Source organism: Talpa europaea, assembly GCF_964194135.1.
Source record: "Talpa europaea genome assembly, chromosome: 2".
NCBI classification, from domain to species: Eukaryota; Metazoa; Chordata; class Mammalia; order Eulipotyphla; family Talpidae; genus Talpa; species Talpa europaea.
The window spans coordinates 57,349,404-57,369,907 of NC_140068.1; the positions used below are offsets into that span (position 1 = coordinate 57,349,404).

The 20,504-nt window shown below is 46.2% G+C and overlaps 2 protein-coding genes across 2 annotated transcripts in view; one reads left to right on the top strand and one right to left on the bottom strand.

Moving 5' to 3' along the window:
- Positions 1–3,243, top strand: part of BACH2 (BTB domain and CNC homolog 2) — a gene marked incomplete at its 3' end in the record, with an annotated part of 77,461 nt that extends 74,218 nt beyond the window's left edge. Inside the window, exon 4 of the mRNA XM_084227713.1 lies at positions 2,761–3,243. Within this exon, the coding sequence (XP_084083839.1) occupies positions 2,761–3,243 (483 nt within the window). The remainder of the gene's footprint in view (positions 1–2,760) is intronic.
- Positions 3,244–10,648: 7,405 nt separating this feature from the next.
- The window catches only part of GJA10 (gap junction protein alpha 10), a gene marked incomplete at both ends in the record, with an annotated part of 29,657 nt that continues 19,801 nt past the window's right edge, over positions 10,649–20,504 (bottom strand). Inside the window, 1 exon segment of the mRNA XM_084258548.1 lies at positions 10,649–10,840. Coding sequence (XP_084114674.1) covers positions 10,649–10,840 — 192 coding nt within the window.

A 20,504-nucleotide genomic window follows, 5' to 3' on the forward strand; every position in this document is an offset into this window, starting at 1 on the left:
CTGTTGCCCTAAAATTTTTAGTTGTGGGACTATGAATGAATGTCTTTCAAGTTTTTCTCTAATGTTATTTTTATTTTAATAACCAACATTGTTTTAACTTAAGCCACCTGAAGAAGCAAGACTTCGCTGCTATGAGTGTGGGTCTCCTGAGAGCCTGCTGGGCTGTGGGAGGGGCCCAGGCTAGGCTGAGGCCACAGTGCCCATCATCAGGGCCTCAGGCCCGTGTCATGGTAATGCTGGGCTTGTACTTTTTTTTTTTTTTTAAGATTTATTTTTTATTTATACAAGAGCCGGGGTATCGGCCAGATGCACAGGAGTGTGAGAGGATTCACCAGAGACAGAGCGAGGAACAGAATAGGCAGACTGACGAAATGTACTGCTGAGGGGAGCAGCGGGCAAGACAGGAGAGGTCTGCTTGCCATGTGGGTTGCTCCGAGGCTGGTGGGGATTGAACCGGCACTGCAGAGGCTGCAGACAGCTTAACAGCGCTGCGCTCAACCGCCTGCGCCACCAGGGAGGCCCTGAGCTTGTACTTCTTTTCTGGTAGTTGAACACTTTTCATTACCCATATTTGAGAAATACCTGACTTGTGTAGCTACATTCTTTTCCATGAAATTTTATAATCCTAAACAAGTACATAAACTGAGCCACACAGCAGGCAGATCTGAGCCACACTTCGCTCGTGTACTATTGAAACACCAAGAGGGCATCTCCTTTTTCTCCCCCTGCCTTTTTTTTAAAACTGCCACAGTAGGCTGCAGTTCACAGCTGAGTGGGTTTCGTGTCCATCAGTGTAGCTCTGTGACTTAGAGCTTCATGCCCTTAACAGAGGCCTTGCTCTCCACTGCCTTTCCTGCAGAGAGCCAACACTGTCACCCGCTGTACCTCATTTTCTTTCCCCTAGAAAGTGGCCTAGAATCTTTTACAAATGAGTAGGTGTGGAAGGAAGGGTCAGTGGTTTGGCCAAGAGGATGCACCTGAATTGAGACTGGGACTCCTCTCCTTGGACTGGACCATATCACCTCTCACTTTGAAGATTTCTAGATTACAGGGAGGGAGATCCAGGTTGTGCAGCCAGGTGTGTTAGACCTTGTTTCTTAGCCACCCTTCTAACTAGGGTGCCACATCCACTCACCTGGTCTGAGCGGCAAGGTCAGAGAGGCAGGTGGGGAGGCAGATCCCGCCTGCAAGTCCCTGGCACGTGCACACTCACCCCCACTCCCACGCTGTCTCCGCACCACACTCAGTTTTTGCAAACTCGCATAATGTATTTCTCTCGAGTTGCACTTGTACATCTGTTTATTTTTCATTTTTAAAACATGTTTTCTTGATAAATTTATAAATATTTTAGCAGGTGCCCTTTCCCCGTGTAAATCTCTGTCTCCGACACACATGCCCACGCTGCCTGCCAGATTGCGTTCATGTGACGGCACGTGCAGCTCTCGTGGAGGGGACCCCCATGTCATATGCTTGCCCCCTCCCTCACTCTCTCCCTCCCCCCCCCTTCTGTGTCTTCCTGCTTCATTCTCTTTCCCATTGTCTCCTCACCTCTCTTTCTCCTCACCCTTGCATGGAGCTGGTGACAACTCACTTCTTGTGCTTCAGATGTCCAGTTGTCCCCAGCCCGCGCGTGTGTGCCATATTGCCTCCCTGTCTCCTCTCCTCACACAAATAGTAATGATGAAACCTTAATCAGCCTCCCATCTGGCAGCTGAATTCATCTCTCTGATGGGATGAGGACTCAGTAATACAAGCCCTTGTGTAGAATTTTCTTTAAGGAGAAGCGCATCTCAGAACCTGGAGCTAGTACGCCAGGGTGCAGCCTCTACCCTTCCTGCTTCCAGGCAGGACCAGTGCTCAAGCCTCAGTTGTCCTAGGGAGGATCTGTCACATTGAGTCTCCTCTGCCACAAAGACAAGACATCCTGCTAATTCTGGGTTGAACCAGAAGAAATTGCCAGTGTTTTTTTTTCCCCCATTGCTTTTTTTATATAGAGTTTCTTTAATAAAGCAGTATAGGTTCACAGCAAAAGTGGATGAAAAAGAGTCCCCATATGTTCCCTGCCCCTACACACATACATCTTCCTCCTTCAGGAACATCCCTTAACATAGTGGTACATTTTTTTACAATTATCAACCTACATTGATATCACCCAAAGTCCATAATTTACCTTAAATCTCTCTGTGTTCTACATTCTGTGGGTTTGGACATGTATCTGTCACTATCATCTACAAAGTATATGTTCACTGCCCCTCAAATCCTCTATGCTTCCACCCCTAACAACTGGCAACAACTGATCTTTTCTTTGTCCATAGTTTTGCCTTTTTTCCAGAGTGTCCTATAGTTGGAATTGGTCAGTCTCAAAAGCTAATATATCAGGGGGAGATTATCAACTACAAGATTGGAGACTGAGAGTTTTCCAGTCGAATCTCTGCAAACTACAAATTCCAGAAAAGCAGAATCTTGGTTCCCAGCAGTTTTCTGGTTGGTGGAGATTTTGCTGGCCCTATCACCAGGCCTCAGAAGGGGATAAAGAGATGCCACAGGGAAGGTGTCAGAGTGGCACATCTGGATGGGCTGCTCAGGTGGGAGACTTGGCAGAAGTATATGTCCAGCCTCTCTAGATATGTATGGCTTAAGGTTCTACATCCTGACCTAGTAATTCATGAACACTAAATGTAGGACAGCAGCAACAAAGGTCTTGTGTCGTCTGTCCAGTTGAGACTTGACCAGGCCCTCTCTTTTGTCTCTGTGGTCCAGGTATGTGAGAAAGAGAAGCTGTTGTCAGAGAGGAATCAACTGAAAGCATGCATGGGGGAACTGTTAGACAACTTCTCCTGCCTTTCCCAAGAAGTCTGCCGAGATATTCAGAGTCCCGAGCAGATCCAGGCCCTGCATCGGTACTGCCCTGTCCTCAGACCCATGGGTCTCCCTGCAGCCTCCAGTATTAACCCTGCACCCTTGGGAGTCGAGCAGAACCTTGCTGCCTCCCAGTGTGCAGCAGGGGAAAGTGTGTCCTGCTGCCTGGAGCAGGGTGCAGCTCCCCCTGGCCCCCCCTGGGGCCCCAGCAACACCTCAGAGAATTGTACTTCTGCAAGGAGGCTGGAAGGCACCGACCCAGGAACCTTCCCAGAAAGAGGCCCTCCTCTAGAACCCAGGAGCCAGACGGTGACCGTAGACTTCTGCCAGGAAATGACTGACAAGTGTACAACTGATGAACAGCCCAGGAAAGATTACACCTAGCGTCCCGGCCTCCTCCAGTCCACACCTCCCCCACCCAGGTGTTCTTCGGTCAGCCTATGGCCTGTTCATCTGTTGTCTGGAAGAACCAAGAAGGAATTTGGTGCACACTACAGCGGTCTCAGCAGCAATACTGTTTCTAAGTATTCCCTCCTCTTTCAAGCAGGAGTGACATATAGTTACCTTCACAATGGTGCTACCCCTTGCTCAGGCAAGGAAAGACAGCAGTGATAACACTGTCTGTCTGTGGGTTAATTTCAGTCTTAACAGGGATAGACTATAACACCTCTAGGACCCAACCACGGATTTTTTTTCTCAGTGGCCCATGTCACAAACCCTATCTCAGGAATTTCTTCTGAATGTTCAATTTTTTTCATTGAAGACAGCTTCTATACACATCAAAGTTTTATAGCTAGACTGTACATATTATATATAATATATATAAAATTATATATATATCTCCATATGCAAAAGTCCTGCATGCCTCAATTTTCTCATCCTATAACTGGAAACTTCATTTCTCGTTTATGAACAGGTTCCAACATTCCTCTTCTTTTGTCTCTGATGCTAGAACTAGTTTGGTAACCGTTAACATGCTCATTTTTCTTGCTTCACAGTTCCATTTCAATTCGTACTTATTTATGGACAGAATTCCATGTTGGAAGCTATTTTTGAGGTTTTCTTTTCAGACCTTTTTTTTTTCCGTTCGGTTTGGTTTGGCTTTGGCACCATCAGATGGTGTTGTTTGAGCATTGTGGGTTTGTTTGTTTCTTGCAGATACTGTACAGTCATGGTCAACTTTGCCACTTGCACTGAGTTTTGGGTCAAACCTATTTTCTTAAATGAAGTTGTAACTTCAGTATAACTCAAGTATACTGTATATTCTTGCTTTTAGTTGAAAAGTAAAACATTTTAGCTAATTAAAAAAAGCACTCAGGTGATAATTATGTAGGAAAAACAATCTTGCCAAATAATGAATTCATCCTAGGATGTGTAGACAATAATCTGCTTGAATATTTTTATATTTCACCTCCTCCCCACCCTTCCCTAAACAAAGTTTAAGTGCAGATAGAGAATTCAGAGTTGATGCTGGATGTTCAGATTTCTAAGTGGGGAGAGAGTTTGGACGTCTCAGTCAGAAGTGCATGATAACGGTAGGAATTCATGATTTCATACCAGAACTCAGCAGGCATTGGCTCCTAGAAATCAAGTTAGAACTGTTTTCTCACCCAGGGAGTAAGTCCCATTCATTTCAGCACTTCACGGGGCCTCTGCTTGCTCTGGGAAGTGTAGTGCAGTAGGACCTTCCCCTTTGAAGGACTTGGCAGATCAGCCACCCAGCTTCCCTCCCAGGACAGCTCACCTGAGGGAATTTGAATCTTAGCTCAGGGGAGGTCCTGCCTGGCCTCCCATGTTAGTGCAGCTCATCCAGAGAGAAAGAGAGCAGGGCAGTGTGAGCCTGAGGTCTGTTCCAGGCACAGGCAAAAGCATTTTTATCTCCCTTCTTTCTCCAAATGCTTTGAGTTGAATTCTGGGGTTTTTCCTCCGGTCTCTTGTCTGAAGGCAGATTTCATTCTGAGGCTTTGGACACCATAATCCCCTCCCTAAGCCCCTCCGGAACCACAACCACACACACACACCTACCCTCACCTGATTTCTTCTCTTGCTGCAAAACTGGTTGGCTCGCAACCCGCAGAGAGCAGCTTCCTTTGGCTCTGGAGGTGTGTTGGCCCCTGGCCACGTTTACAGGAAGGTGAGCCCGCTGTCCGGCCACCCGGAGGAGGAGGAATCAGCTCCCTCCCTCTATCCAGCAGGCCCTCCAGCCTGGCTGTGGAAGAGAGTCCCCCAACGGTTTGATGTGGGGTGGGGTGGTGGGCAGTGGGGACTAGATGATTGACTTCGTTTCTTTATTTGTGCCATTGTTTGGACAATATTAAAGCTGCATGTAAAAGGGGAAATTAGTATATGATGTAGGCGAAAAGTGAAATCATAGTAACATGTTTTAGTATTATTAACTTTTTTCTGTACAAATATTAGTGCTAAATGTTTAAATATGTATGAATGCCAGAAATGTGTTGGTTCATGCAGTAGGATTTAAAAAAAAAAAAAAGACTTTTCTTTTAAAATAGTTCCACTTTTAAAACCTGCCTCTGGGTTTTTTGCTTTTTCTCGTGTGTGTGTGTGTGTGTGTGTGTGTGTGTGTGTGTGTGTGTCTGTGTGTGTGTGTGTGTGTGTGAGAGAGAGAGAGAGAAAGAGAGAGAGCGCGAGCGCGTGCGTGTGCGTGCACGTGCGCCTTTGTATGAGACTGACTTTGATAAAGCGCTATGTGGAGCTGCCATTTTTATTATGGTTGTTGGAATTTCTTGGCCTAGTAGAACAGTTCCTTGCTTCACCAAGAGGTTTGCCTTTGTGGAAAACTGGTGACAGCTAGAATTTAAACTCAATGTGAATCACGTGATCCATCACAGAGTGTGTCGTGGTAGAGGAGTCAGCCAGCAGTATTTTGTTTCTCACCTCTCTTGTTGCCTTTTTTAAGTGACCTCCTCTTCTTTTAAAAAAGGAATGATTTCTGCTCATATCATAACCAGGTCCAAACCAGCTTGTTGGCATGAATTATCCTGGTAACAACTCATGTGCAACTGGTAGTCTTGACCACATTCCATCCTTTCCCTGTTTCCATTGTTTGGTGCACACAACACCTGTGTGGCAGCCATTTCTGGGTGGAGAAGGGGTTCTGTTTCTTTCCACCCTTACTCCCCTCCCCAATTTTCTTCCTCTTCCCCAACCAAAACCCTGCCATGGGAACTGGTTAAAAACACTGCTCAGAAAAACTCTTTCAATTTCTTCAAGATTTTTAACAAGTTGCTATTATTATGTTGTTCACTATCCACAAAGAACAGTGGCTTTGTGCAATTGTTTCTGTGACATATCTGTGTCCTTTTATTTCTCTGAACCATGTGTTTGTCAAAGTTACTTCTTAGTTGAGTCAAAGGGAGAACTAGCTGGGACCAGACTCCAATTGCCCCACGTGCTATTTTGAAAACCAGCCTGTCTCCTTTTCTCTGGGATACCTAAGTGAGGCCCATGTCTTTTTTGTAAAAGAAAAATGAGTGAACAGCAAGGAATAGTGTGCACAGTAGAGTAACATTTAGCTGTGTGTTTAAGGGTCCTTCCTTCGAAAAATAGGGGCCTCTCCAATGAAGGACTGTTTGGAAGGATCCCTGTGTCAGGCTGTTTGGGGTAAAAGCTTGGGTGTGGAGATGGGCACAGTGCAACCCCATGAGTAGCTGACAGGGCCTGAATCTAGTTCTCCCCTTGGATCATCCTTTGTTCTACTTGTGTTTCCAGACAACCTCATTTCATTCAGGTTGGACAGGCTTTGGGCAGGTGAGTGCTTTGTTGTATGTGTTCTTTTCTCTGCGTTATCTGGGGGTGCCTTGAATAAAATCGAGCTTCATTAACATACTGATTCTGGAACAAAACAGCTACAAAAACTGAAAAAAAAAAAGAGCTAGCAAAATTAGTAGGCCATCCTGCTACTTCTCTTCCCAGTTCCCTAACAATGACTCAGGCGTCAGAGGTGATGCTGCAGTAGAAAACATTATTTTGTATATTATACAAGTAATTTATTGTCTATCTAAAGGTATGCTGCTTTTAAGATGCACTATAATTTTGGATTTAATCCTTGTATTGCTTTCCTAAGGAAGTAAAAGAGGCTGATAATTAGTATGCCAACTTGCCACTTCTTGAAAAAGGAGGGAGGCAGGGACCAGCTACAGGACGGGCATGAGAGGACTGCTAAAAGTCAAATGGATGCTAGGGGAAGTTCAGTGCTATTGTTAAGAGATCTAAACCTACACTTTCTCTTGTAATATTTTGATTGCCATTAAATAAAAATAAGAAACCATCGTTTGACAATTATTAGTCGTTAGGAAACCACAAAGTCCTGCCTCTACAAGCTGCTCCAAATTCTATGAAGTAGCATAATCCTGTTGAAATGAGTAAAAGTCTGCAAAGCTCTTTCAAATCCCTAACTCCCTAGTTGTACACATTCTACCCCATTTAAACTAGTTGCTGCTTGATACATGACTTCAAATTGCTCTTTTACAGTTTAGGTGGAGTCATAGATCTAGAAAGGAGCAGAAATTAAGTTTTGCCCTCAAATCCTTTAAATACATTAAGCAACTTTTTTTTAATGGAACTGTTCATTGTATTATGAGATAGTGTTTCTTCTCAAAATTGAGGATTGTGTTTTAGGTTCCGCTTCTGGTGAGTCAGTACCGGTGCAATGCCCTGTGTGGAGTTGGGATCTATGCAGGACATCTGTGTGCAGGAGGCTTTCTGTGTCCAAGCTGTATGTTTATAATACTGCCCGAGCCAACTCAAGACCCAAGCATCAAAGGTTGATGCTGTAGAATAGAATATATCTGTGCACCAATAGTATTTGTACATAGAAAAGATCTATTGTGGCAGATTGAGGCTAAATTATTCAACTGACGGTGCAAAAAGATTTCTTGCAAAGCAAAGTAAGTGTATAGTATTTTCCTACACTCCATCCTGGGAGAAAATATTTATATCAAATGAATATCAGTGCATTTTAATTGTAATATGAAAATGATGCTGCCATTTTGTGAAGAATATTCACTTGGTTGCAGAGGCCCACTTTCGTAGCTTTGACAACGTGGTGATGTGGTGTGTGCATTTCATTATCAAGCAATGGATAAACTCTGACTTTCATTTTTCATTCCAGTTTATTGACCTCAGATAAAACAGTGGCCCTCCTTAAGAAGCAGAAGTGCACCAAGATCATTATTTCAGGTAGATTCGCGTTCAGTGCCAAATGCTCCCATCAGGGTGATCAGACATGTGTATCAGGAGATAGTGAAGGGACTTGGTCAAAAAGGGTATTTCCCACAGACTGATGCTAAGTCTTCTACCAAAACAGTGGAGGCAGAGGGTGACCTCCACTTGACTCCTAACAATGCATTTTTTATGTGTGAATGCTGGGATGCTCATTTACACTCTTTTTATTCACACATAAAAGACCTGCCCCATCTTGTGAGTGAGCAGGAAGATTCCAAATGCATTTGGGAGCTCTGGGTGCTGGTTAGACACCGTGAGCCATTCATGGCAAGTACCAACTTTGCCTAGGAGGCCGAAAGGGCCTGTAAAATTTGTTCCAGAACCAGTCTGATGCAAGTGCACCTCTAATATATGCCTTACAAACTCCAGAGGCCATATTCAAAACAGGGTCTTCTCAGTGTATGCAAGGGGCTGCAGCCCCTCTCCTCTTCCTCCCCAGGTCGAACAATACGGACAGTTTTCACACATATCTACCTGTATAACCCTCTGTACCTCTCATAACTGGTCAACGACTGTAACAGGTTACATCAGGTGTTTTTCTACATACTTTTTACACAGATTCTATGCGATTAATGTAACTTAATTCAATGCATCATTTTATTGTACTAGTTGTTAGGCTTGTCTTTTTTTTCTAAGTGACTGTGGTTTTTCTTGTGGTTTTTATTGTAAAATGAAATGGCTGTTGATGCTTAGTCTCTGTAACTAAGAATTTTTACCTTTTTGGGGAAAAAAAACATTGCTATGAACTAATGAATTGAAACTTCATTTACTCATTGTAAATACACTATTGTGCAAAAAAAAATTTTCACTCAATTGAATTGCTAGTGTTAACTGAATTTTGTCTAGACACCATTTCTGTTGATGAAATAAAGACATATCATTATGCATTGTAAACTGATTTCCTCTCCTTTGATCCCTTGTTGCAGATGACAGAGCTGGAAGCCTTAGGAAGTTTTTCTCCCAGAAAGGCCATGTCTATCCATTCATCTAACTTCAATCCTTACCTGTTACCTGATAGTCATAAAAGAGTCAATAATGCAAATGTGACTCCTCTAAATTTAAAAATGTCCTAGTGCCTATGAATAGATTCAAGCCATTAAACCAAGTGTCTTGGTTTTGATATTGTGCTAGAGAGCCATGTAGAATGTCACCACTGGGGGGAACTAAGTGAACGGTTCTTACAATGGCATGAAGTGCTACATTTATCTCAAAATAAAAGGTTTAATTTAAGACAAAAAATATAGGGGGGAGACATCAAACCAACACCAAGATACAGTACAATGAATTGCAGAGGAAGGAGTTCAGAATTGTGTTTAGGGAATGAATATAGTTAAAACAGAAAAGTTATTTGAGTCTTTGATTTTGATGTTGAGGTTGAATTCACACACTGCATGGTGGACAACCAGAGGACCACAAGTAGCTCTGGACTTGAGAGCAGGAGGTCTGGCCAGGTTGTCAGCGATGCTATACCTAATAAATGTGAATGAGGGCCGGGCAGTGTGGTGCTCCCAAGATCCTGCCAAGTTTCAATAAATGCCTGACCATACCCCATCTGCCAGATGGGAAAACTGCAATGAAAAGATGAATTCCATTCCCTCCAGCAAAGCTCCAGAAACACCCTGCTGAGTGAAGAGGGCAGCTTCCAGTGAGCATGATTGATTGACAAATGTGGCCTGGTCTGAGAAACATGACCATCAGTGCAAGTGAGAGGAAAAGCAGTGCTGTTGACGTGCAGTCAGTTCATTCAAGGCAAAAACAGGTGGGTCAGAGTTCCACATTCTCTGTAGGAAAACCTGGTCATTCAGAACTGATGGTCATTTACATCTTCAACCCTGACGTTTGTGCTTATAGGAGGAATGACATTCATGATTTCAGTTGTGTCCCACAGAAGTGTTCAGTGCTTGTTGATACACCTCCTGGATGGCTAGGTGCCAAAGAGAGGGCAGTGGGGGTGCAGGACACATACTGGCTTCAGTCCTGGAAGTCCAGACTGTGATCCTGCTGGGTTCCTGTAAACCCAGTGTGATGGCATCACCATGGACAAGGCATGATCCAAGCAGAAGGATAAAATAAAATCATGCAATTCAAGTGTTTGCCAGTGGTGTAATCAATATTTTACGTCTGGCATTTATGAATGAAAATTCAGCTGGCTCATCCCCAAGAAGTGAACAATGAGAGGAAGAGAAAGAAGTTTCTCGTCAACATCTCCTTTACAGACAGAGAGCAGGTTTGAGCCTAAACTGAAGACAACACTCCCAGTCTGCTCTGGACCCATGTTCAGGAACCAAACTACTATTGCTGCTACTAACACAGAGCTAGTGTGCTCTCTCAGCAACATGTCTTGCCGAGCTGCTGGGCTGAGGAAGGGTAGCCATATCCCAGTCGTCCCCTCCTCAGGATGATAGCAGCCCTTGCCTCTAGATTTTTCTCTGAGAGTGCAAGATTCCTCCTTACCTGAGCATTGAATCTGTCACAGGCATTGTCACCAAAAGGAAGAGTAGGAGGCAATCCTCAGTCTCCATAAGGGTAGGATCTTCTGTAGAGGTTAGTCCAGTTGGGAGCACCCTGAGTAAAGCCTTGTGGGAATCTCTGATGGGTTGGCTCCCACAGTTCTTTCTTCATTTAAGTGGACAAAGGCAAAACTTTTTTCCTGCAAATACTCATTGCCTCTGGGTTCATTTTTTCTGGCCTTAGACACACATTTTTTCATAATTGATGGCAGTTCAAGAAGTGTGTTCTGAAAGATTGGAAACAAAACAAAACAAAATGGGGCCTCCCTGGTGGTACAAGGGGTTAAGCACCACACTATGAAGCAATCTGCAGCCTCTCCAGCATGAGTTCAATCCCCAGTTGTCCAGGGAGTAACTCACATGGCGAAGCAGACCTCTCCTGTCTCGTCTGTTGCTCCCCTCTGCAGTGTACTTCGTTTGGTCAGTCTGCCTGTTCTGTTCCCCACTCTGTCTCTGGTGAATCCTCTCACACCCCGCATCTCTGGCCTGTACCCCAGCTCTTGTATGCATAAGTAAATAAATCTTATTTAGAAAAATAGACTTAAAAGGCATATAAAATCAGTCATGCCCACCCACCTGGGACACTCTGGGCCACAAATACCAAGGATCCAAACAAAACCTGCTGCAGGAGATAATTCTCCCAATGTTGCACCAGAGATGAATGTCCATGTAAGAGGTTCTATTTGTTGCCGGACGGTGTTAGTGAATCTGAATCCCACATGCTATCTTTTTACCTCCAGTTGTTGATCTACTCAAACTCCAGGTCAAAAACTAAAAGGCCAACCTTTTCCTAAATTCTATCTTTGCCTCCTCTATAATTAGTCAGAGTTTTGATTTGTATAATGTAGAAGGGGGGAATGTGTTCAAAATGTGGAAAGTTCCATTTTGAAATGATCTTGCCTTAATTAAAAAAAAAATATGGGCAGCCTTGAACAGGGAGTGCAAGAAGCAGCTATGGGATAAGGGAAAGGGAGCTTGGTTTGAGTTAGACAGACTTGGGATAAAATTCCAGTTTATTCACTCATCCAACAAATATTAGTTTATCCACTACTATGCCCTAAGGACTGTCCTTCACCACATCCTAATTTCATGACTTTGGGTGAGTCATCTATTTCCTTATCTATAAAATGGAAATGACAGGGTTACAGTGAGGAAGTCCAGGGCAGTGTTTAGACACAGTCAGGACCTCAAAGTGTGTGTCTTCCCTCCTCTTTGGGAATTGATCTATTATGTAAAACTTCTGTAAAAAGATGCAAAAAAATTATAGCATCTCACCCCATCACTCCCCTACATGATCATGGCCCAAGAACATTCTCCAGGCAGGACCTTGGCACAGCTGGCCCCATTGGTCATGCCAAGGTCGTGGTGGGTGGCACCTCTCAAGAAAAAGAGCAAGGACAAAAAAGTCCCTACCTCTTGAGAGCTACAGAAGAGTAATGCCAAAATGCCCCTCTATAGGTGTGGTTCTGACCTCTGGCTGCACACTGGAATCACCTGGGAGTTTTAAAAATATGGGGTCCAGTCTCCATCTCCAGAGATTTTTACTGGGACATTTTTCAAATATTCCCTAATGATTTAATGTGGAATTGGGCATGAGAATTACTAGTTCACAACATCCCTGACAGGCAAAAGCATTCAGCAAGCTGGTAAGTTCTACACCACAGAGGGAAGCATGGATCTTAATTCAGCTGGCCTTCCTCCCCATGATCACCTGACCAGACTAACGTGCCCAGTTAAGTCTGTCCTCAAAGAATCAACTTTGATAGGGCCTCCCTGGTGGCACAGGGGGTTAAGACGCAAACTGTGAAGCTATCCACAGCCACTGAAGCACAAGTTCTATCCCTGGCCAGGGAGCTACCCACATGGCGCAGCAGACCTCTCCTGACTTGCCTGCTGTTCCCCTCAGCAGTGTATTTCAGTCAGTCTGCCTGTTCTGTCTCTGGTGAATCCTCTCACCCCCTGCACCTCTGGCCTGTCCCCCAGTTCTTGTATGCATAAATAAATAAATCTTAAAAAATAAAAGAATCAACCTTGATAGAAACAAACTTATTTTGTTGTCAACAAGTTTGGACTTGAAGAAATTGTGGGGTTTGGGCAATGCAGAGAAATGTCTTGAAATATAAAATCACGGTTCTTCCAAGTAGCTTTTCTGAACTTCCAAAGTCAGATGGATTTCTTTCACAGATCATTCTCCATAAGAACAAATCATAGGGCCTCCCCAGATGGCGCAGCAGTTGAGCACTGGGCTGCGAGTCTACCTGAAGCCTCTGCAGTGCAGTTCAATCCCCGGCCACCAGCGAGGGGCCCACATGGCACGACAGACTCTCCTGCCGCACAGGCTATTCCCCTCAGCAGTGTATTTCGTCAGTCTGCCTGTTCTGTTCCCCGCTGTGGTTCTGGTGAATTCTCTCACCCTCCCGCACTTCTGACTGTACCCAGTGCTTGTATAAATAAATAAAAATAAATCTAAAAAATAATAATTATAATAAATTTTTAAAAAAGAACATATCATAAATGGAAAAGCAACTATGGTTCTATCAGAAGTCATTTCCCTCTGAAAAGTCAGCTCCTGAAATCAGATTGTTATCTGATTAAGCCCTGCAGATACTGCCATCTGGACTTAATGCAATGTAATCAGCAGTTTACAGTCTGTATATTGAAAATGGATGATCACAATCCTCTGTTTGTTGCACTAATTTCTAATGAAATATTCCTCTATTTGCTAGAATCATATCAGCCAAAGTGCAATGGAGTTGACTGCCGTGGCCTCGATCTCCAAGTCTTCCCACCTTTAAAGAGTAAACTAACCTGTCAGTTCTTTTTTTTTAAGATTTATTTATTTATGCATACAAGAGCTGGAGTACAGGCCAGAGGTGTGGGGGTGTGTAGGGTAAGGAAAAATGTCAGACTTTTCTGCCCTCCCGCCATCAGGATAGATGATGGATCCTTGCGGTCCTGAATGCATGCCTGATGGCGGGCACCTGGAGTAGGGTGTGGGCATAGGTAGATGAGATTCACCTGCATTGAGACTGTGCTTTTTTAAGGGCGGCGTCACAGGGACACCAGCAGCAGCAGAAGCCGAGAAGCCGAAAGCAGAAGCCAAGAGAAGGCTGGAGAGCCCAGAGTGAAGACTTGCTGGGGGCTGGGAGGCCTGCCAGCCTCAGGCCCCCCAGCTCCCCTGCCTGCTGTATGCCTGGTGAACCCCAATAAAAAACCTGCAAAAACCACTGAGGACTCTGACTCCTCCTTTACCCGGTCTGCTGGATCAGAAAACCTGCTCAGCGTCATTCCTGTCCTTACAGGGTGAGAGAATTCACCAGAAAGATTGGTGAACAGAACAGGCAGACTAAGTGAAATACACTGCTGAGGGAAGCAACAGGAGAGACAGGAGAGGTCTGCTGTACCATGAGTTGCTCCCAGGCCAGCCGGGGATCCAACCCATGTTTCAGAGGCAATGGATTGCTTCATAGTGCCTTGCTTAACCCCTTGTGCCACCAGGAAGGCCCAGTATTGGTCATATATTGATGTACCTCATTGGCAGTTTGTAATGATTTGTCCAATGTAGTGGATGCCACTGCCACAGTAGCAGCCAAGGAGACTAATGTGATTCCAGCAATTAATGCTCCTAAAAAGCGGCGCACATGGCAGACTCCGTCTAAAGCCTGAACTAGTCGGCTTAAAGGGGAGCCGCCATCCCATGGATGAGTCAGATTGACTGGAATCCGTGCATGCATATGTTGTTTAATAAAGAAAATTGAGTGTTTAGATGAAACCAAAGAATCAATACAAGAGGTGACTGTAGTAGCTTTTTAAAAAAAAAAAAAGATTTATTTATGCATACAAGAACTGGGGTACAGGCCAAAGGTGTGGGGGGTGGGAGGATTCACCAGAGAGAGTAGGGAACAGAAAAGGCAGATTGACCGAAGTACACTGCAGCAGGGGAGCTCCCTGGCCAGCTGGGGATTGAACTCATGCTGCAGAGGCTGTGGACTGCTTCATATGTTGTGTCTTAACCCCTTGCACCACCAGTGAGGCCCTGTAGTACCTTTTGGAAAAGTAATATCCTATGAATGTAAGGGGAGAGCAGGAGACAAGAGAAACAAATAGGGACGGGAAGTGCAAACTTTAGAAAAATTGTGTTTATCAGTAAAATCCCAAATAAACTGTCCTTGGATAAAGGAAGCTTGATCTTGGCGAATGGTATAAGGGAAATAAGGTATAGCTGCACACCAAGATCTTGTTTTAAGAGGCGAACACTGAGTGTTACCACATAAACAAAATAAGGGACCAGCCAATCCTGAATTCCAATCAGCTGAAACATTCACAAGTGGCATTGTCCAGTTCCATGGATGCCCTTTGTAATGTTTCTTTTTATCTTGGACTACCACCCCCTGTGGTCCCCAATTTTGTAGAACAAAATCACCTTCTAAAAAGGGAAGAATGTCGTATGTAGAACAACAAAGTTTCCAGTGAAAGGGGGGATTGGTTTCAGGTGTATTTTGAAGGTTGTGGCATACAGGTATGGTTGGAGCCTTTGAAGGGTCATCAGTGAAAAGGAAATTAACACCACATTTACCGTGTGGATGAAGATTTAATGACTAGTGGTTGTTTTGGATGGGTCAGAAGGTTTTGGGGAACTATCATTCATATACCACTGAGAAGAGATTGGAGCACAATCTGGAGATGGATGCATAGCATAGTTTGTGCTGGACATAAAACAAAGTGGATAATTTGGTGAGTGAATAGTCCAGGTAGAAGGTAAGCTATGGATGGGGAACATAGTCACATCACCAGGTATCTCTGGTCCACCTGAAGGGGAGGAAACATTAGTGTCCACGGGTAGTTCTGGATCATTCCAACCTACAGCTTAGAAAGCTGGGTCCTGGGGGTGGGTGTGCCCCTGGGCATACGGCCGTATCTGGCCGGATCCATTGCTTTGGTGAGGGGACAGGCAGCGGCCAGGGTTCACCCTGGGGGAATCTGGTGCCCCCTACCTATGCTTCTGATGTTGTCATTTTTTGTCTCCACCCATGTCTTCACAGTGGGCCAGGCGGGGACTTCTGGGCATCAGCTCAGTGGCTGCACCTGGCAGCTTCTCAGCTTTTCTCCATCAGCCCAGGGAGGTCAGAGAAGCCCTGGCCTCCTGCGGGTCTCAGGAAGCCGCTGCCTGCGGAGGGAGGGAGCTGGTGAGAAGGAGCACCGCAGAGTCCCAGCTGGGCAGAAGGATGGCTGCCTTGAGCTTGTTCTTTCCATCATGATTTCACTGGCGGGTACATCTCATCCAGCGCAGGCTGTGCTCAGCTTCATAATGAGAATTGGTCGGCCATTTAAAGTCATCTTGTATGGGCCTCCCTGGGCGCACAGGGGTCAGAGACCATGCTCTCAAGCTCTGGGCAGCCGCTGCAGCACAAGTTCATCCCCTCCGCCAGGAGTAGCCCACATGGCACAGCAGACCTCTCCTGTCTCCCTGATGCTCCCTTCAGCAGTGTATTTCAGTCAGTCTGCCTGTTCTGTTCCCCACTCTGTCTCTGGTGAATCCTCTCATCCCCTACATCTCTGGCCTGTATCCCAGCTCTTGTGTGCATAAATATTTTTTTTTTTTTTTGTGGGACCCTCGCCAGTGGCCGGGGAATGAAGGAGCGTTGCTGCTGGCAGCCTCGCAACCGAGCACTCAACCGCTGCGCCACCAGGGGAGGCCCAATAAATAAATCTTAAAAAAAAATAAATCTCTTAAAAATTAAGAAAAAAAATAAACAAGTGCAACTTCTTCAATGTTTCTCTCCACGTGCCTCCTCCAGGTCTCCCTCTCGTCCCCCACCCTGCTTCCCTCTCCTCATTCTCCTATCCAGTTTCTTTCTCCTCCAGACTCTACCCTTTCCCTGGGGATCCCCCTCCTGCAACATGATTTGGGAAGTTTTTTTTTTTTGAAGTTTTACAAGTTCATTTATAAAGGGAACAGGGAAGTGTTGGGTTTATATTACTGTTGTTTTTAGATTTTGGTAGCATTAGTGATCATTTCATAAAATCAGCTAAGTCATTTTGGGTAATTTTCAGGCATTTGGAGCTATTGAGAAGGCACCTTTTCCTTTAAAAATCACACTGAGCTGACCGAATGCTATTTGGGGATAGTGAGGGAGGAAGCAAGGAATTGATTCCAGCAGTCAATTAGGAGGAGGGTGCCCCAGCCCCCAAGTCCTCTTCTCAGCCTGATTAGGAAACAGTGGGCTGGAACCAAGACAGCGCCTTTAGCGGCCCCCCAATCCCACAGGCCCCCTCACCCTAGGTCATTTAATAATCTGATTGTTTTTTTTTTTAATTTTATTGTTATATTCCCCATACAATTGCAGCCCCCCCATTCTGACCCCAATCCCTCCCCTCCCGCCCCCGCCCCCCTAAAAGTGTCTCTGGTTCATAGTTTTTTGTTGATTTTGATTTTCACTTTCTTATAGTTATTCATTTTCCTGGTCCCTTATTTAAGTTTTCTAGATTCCTGCTATGAGTGAGACCATCCGGTATTTTTCTTTTTCTTTTTGGCTTATTTCGCTGAGCATGATCCCTTCCAGCGCCATCCATGTTGCTGCAAATTGCATGTGTTTATCTTTTTTGAATGCTGAGTAATATTCCATGGTATATATGTACCACATCTTCTTGATCCAGTCATCTATTTTTGGGCATTTGGGTTGAGTTCAGATTCCAACACAGTAACACAATGCTAGAGAATTGAAAGGCTGCTTTCAGGAAGGTTGGCCTGGTAATGTGGGCACCTTCAGTTCTCCTGGGTAGCCCAGGAAAACCCTGGGAGCCCAGCCAATCAGCAAGAGACACAGCTCAGAGACCCCTCTCCCTGCATAAGCACCCACTTCTTGCCCCAAAGACTGCCCAGCAGGACCCTCTCTCTGCAGAGAGCTTTCCTCTTCTTCTCCCTCCCTGCCTCTCATTAAGTGTCTTGCTTTCCTGTAACTCTGTTCTCCAGGTTGATTCTTGTTCTCTCTTAAGACCAGACTGAGAAAGAGCCTGCCCCAGGTCATCAGACTCCGGGCCTGTCCCCAGACCCCAATTCTTCAGTAGTCATTTGGATTTTACTAGTTTGTGTTCCTTTCTTCATCTAGCCCTGCAGTCCTGATGACACTGATATTTTCCCCGGAAAATGAAATGAACTCATCCAGTTGACAGTTGGTTGTCATGATGATGTGATGAATGATGGAAAAAGCAGGGCAGGTATTGCTGACACCTCTAAGAATTGTTTCCATTGCGGGTATGGTTCTTAGTGCTTTTTTTTAAAAAGATTTATTTATTTATGCACACAAGAGCTGGGGTACAGGCCAGCAATGCAGGGATGAGAGGATTCACCAGAGACAGAGTGGGGCACAGAACAGGCAGATTGAAATACACTGCTGAAGGGAGCAGCAGACGAGACAGGAGAGGTCTGCCTCGCCATGTGGGTTGCTCCCTGGCCCACCGGGGATCGAACTTGTGCCGCAGAGCCCGAGGATTGCTTCGTAGTGCGGAGCTTAATCCCTTGCACAGCCAGGGAGGTCCCTTAGTGCCTCTAATGGGGTTTTTGGAGTCTGTGGATTTGGAGTGCAGGGTCCTTTGGTTCACTCTGAGAAAGGTCTCAACAGAGCTCTCCTTTCAGCTGCACGAGGCAAGTTTCCCAGGTGAGTTTCTGCATGAGACGAAGCCGTTAGTTATATTTAACAGGCAGGTTTATTAGGGAAAGGGACAAAGAAGCAAAAGACACTTGACTAGACACAAGCGGGCAAAAGACCTGCCCCGAAAGGGACAGGTGTGCTAAGATGCCTGCATGGTTACAGGCAGGCGGTCTTGAGGAGAGCTGCCTCTGCTGAGAGAGGTCAGGAAGAGAAGCCCCTGCATGGTACAGGGCATGGGCAGGCAGGGAGGCTCTGCCCTGCAGAGGGAAAGGGTTGGTGAAAAGAACTATGCAGGTGGGCAGACAGAGTGCAGCCACCAGCCAGTGTAGAGACCACACTGAGACAGTGGTTTCTGTTTGGGAGGGGCTCACTCTTTGTGAGCCTTCCGGTTAGTTGCTGATTTTGGATCACTATGCAGACTACAATGGGCTCAATCTCCATATTTTTTTTTTTAAGATTTATTTACCCATGCCTATAAGAGCTGGGGCACAGGCCAGAGATTGGGGGGGGGGGGGGGCGGCGATGAGAGGATTCACCAGAGACTGAGTGGGGAACAGAACAGGCAGATTGAAATACACTGCTGAGGGGAGCAGCGGGCGGGACAGGAGAGGTCAGCCTCGCCATGTGGGTTGCTCCCTGGCCAGGGATAGAACTCATGCTTCAGAGGCTGTAGATTGCTTCACAGTGCTGTGCTCAACCCCTTGCACCACCAGGGAGGCCCTCAATCTCCATATCTTTACCTTTGGGGTCTCTTGGGCTCAATCTCCATATCTTTACCCTTGGACCTGTGCTCTAGACACTCCCTATAGCAGCCTGATACCTGCTTGGGTGTTATGCTTTGTAAATTAGGTATTGGGCCTAAGGATCTTGGTTTCCATAGCTGTGTCAATGGCTATGCTAATCCCTTCTACCCCCACCTCCAGCTCTTGTGAGCCAGGGTTTCCGTCTTGTGGGCAGGCAGAAAGGCTGTTGCCCTGCAGAGGGAGAGAGTTTGTGAAATGAAGCACCGGCACAGTCACAGGTGGGCAGACAGAAAGCTGCCCCATTGTGGGGGAAGCGTTAGGTTTTATCTTCAGGGAGGGGCTCATCTTTGTGGGTGGATGGTTTGTGCCCCTGATAGTGCCCCAGACCCCCTAGAGCAGTCTGATAGTTTCTGTTGTGGTTCGAGTTAGTGCGGGGTCCTTGGGTTCACTCCGGGAAAGGTTTTGTAACAGGGTGGTCCCCAGGTTCCAGGGGAACCTGGAACCTCCCCCTTTCCTGGGGACCACCCTGTTACAGTTTCACCTGAGCTCCCCTTTCAGCGACATGCGGCGAGTTTCCCGGCGAGTCTCTCAGTTGCATCTTGCTCCGTTTCCATGTATAGTGGGGGTTCCTTGCTCTTTTCATAGCTGATTTCTAGTTTGATGCTGACGGGTGTCCAGGCCCGCGAGATCGCGCGTGGGACGTCCCGCGTCTCTCGGGTCAGTGCGGGCCCAGACCCGCCCCAGACCCGCCCCAGACCCGCCCCAGACCGCGCTGGGCCCGGCCAGGCCTCACAGGACCTCGCCCCTCGGGGGCACGGGGCCCGCCACTTACTTTTCAATTTACCTTCAAGCCCTGTGGGACTGTTATAGAGCAACCCCGATATTAAACGGGTTCCTGGCTGTGGGTCCTCACCCGCGCGCTTTAAAGGGACTTATGAATACTCTACTACAGACACACGCAAAAGGGTTAATAAAAGGTTTATTTACAAGAGAAAAGGAAATAAGGAAAATGTACAACTCAGGGAGAAAATAGGGAAATAAAGCCTTTAATGCGTCCTACCCGATCCGACGACCTGGAAACCCAAAGGCACTCTCAGAGCTGGCCGGACGCTGCTAATTGGTGGAGAGCCAAAATGGGGGACCCCCCCCCCCAAAGCCCACGTATCTGCCTTTTGTATCCACCTGGCTGCTTAACCCCACCCTCAGGTCCCAGCCACCTTCCCTTAGGTGGTGATGGGATTTGGAGTTCCCAGTGTCTTTGGCTTTGACCTGGGGTGGGGGTGGAGTCCACAAAGCCTGCATGGAATTAGCTTTGGGACATCCTTTTCCCCCTAACAGGACCACCTAGCACTGGGCATAGGGGTGGGTCCTGGAAATGGGGCATCTAGGTGGATCCCACCCCTGATACCGTGCGCAGTAGTTGGGGTCCGGGCCGGTTCTCGTGTGCGGTGTGTCCCCCGCGCTCGGCTCCCCGGCCCCGCTCAGCCCTTCCCCGC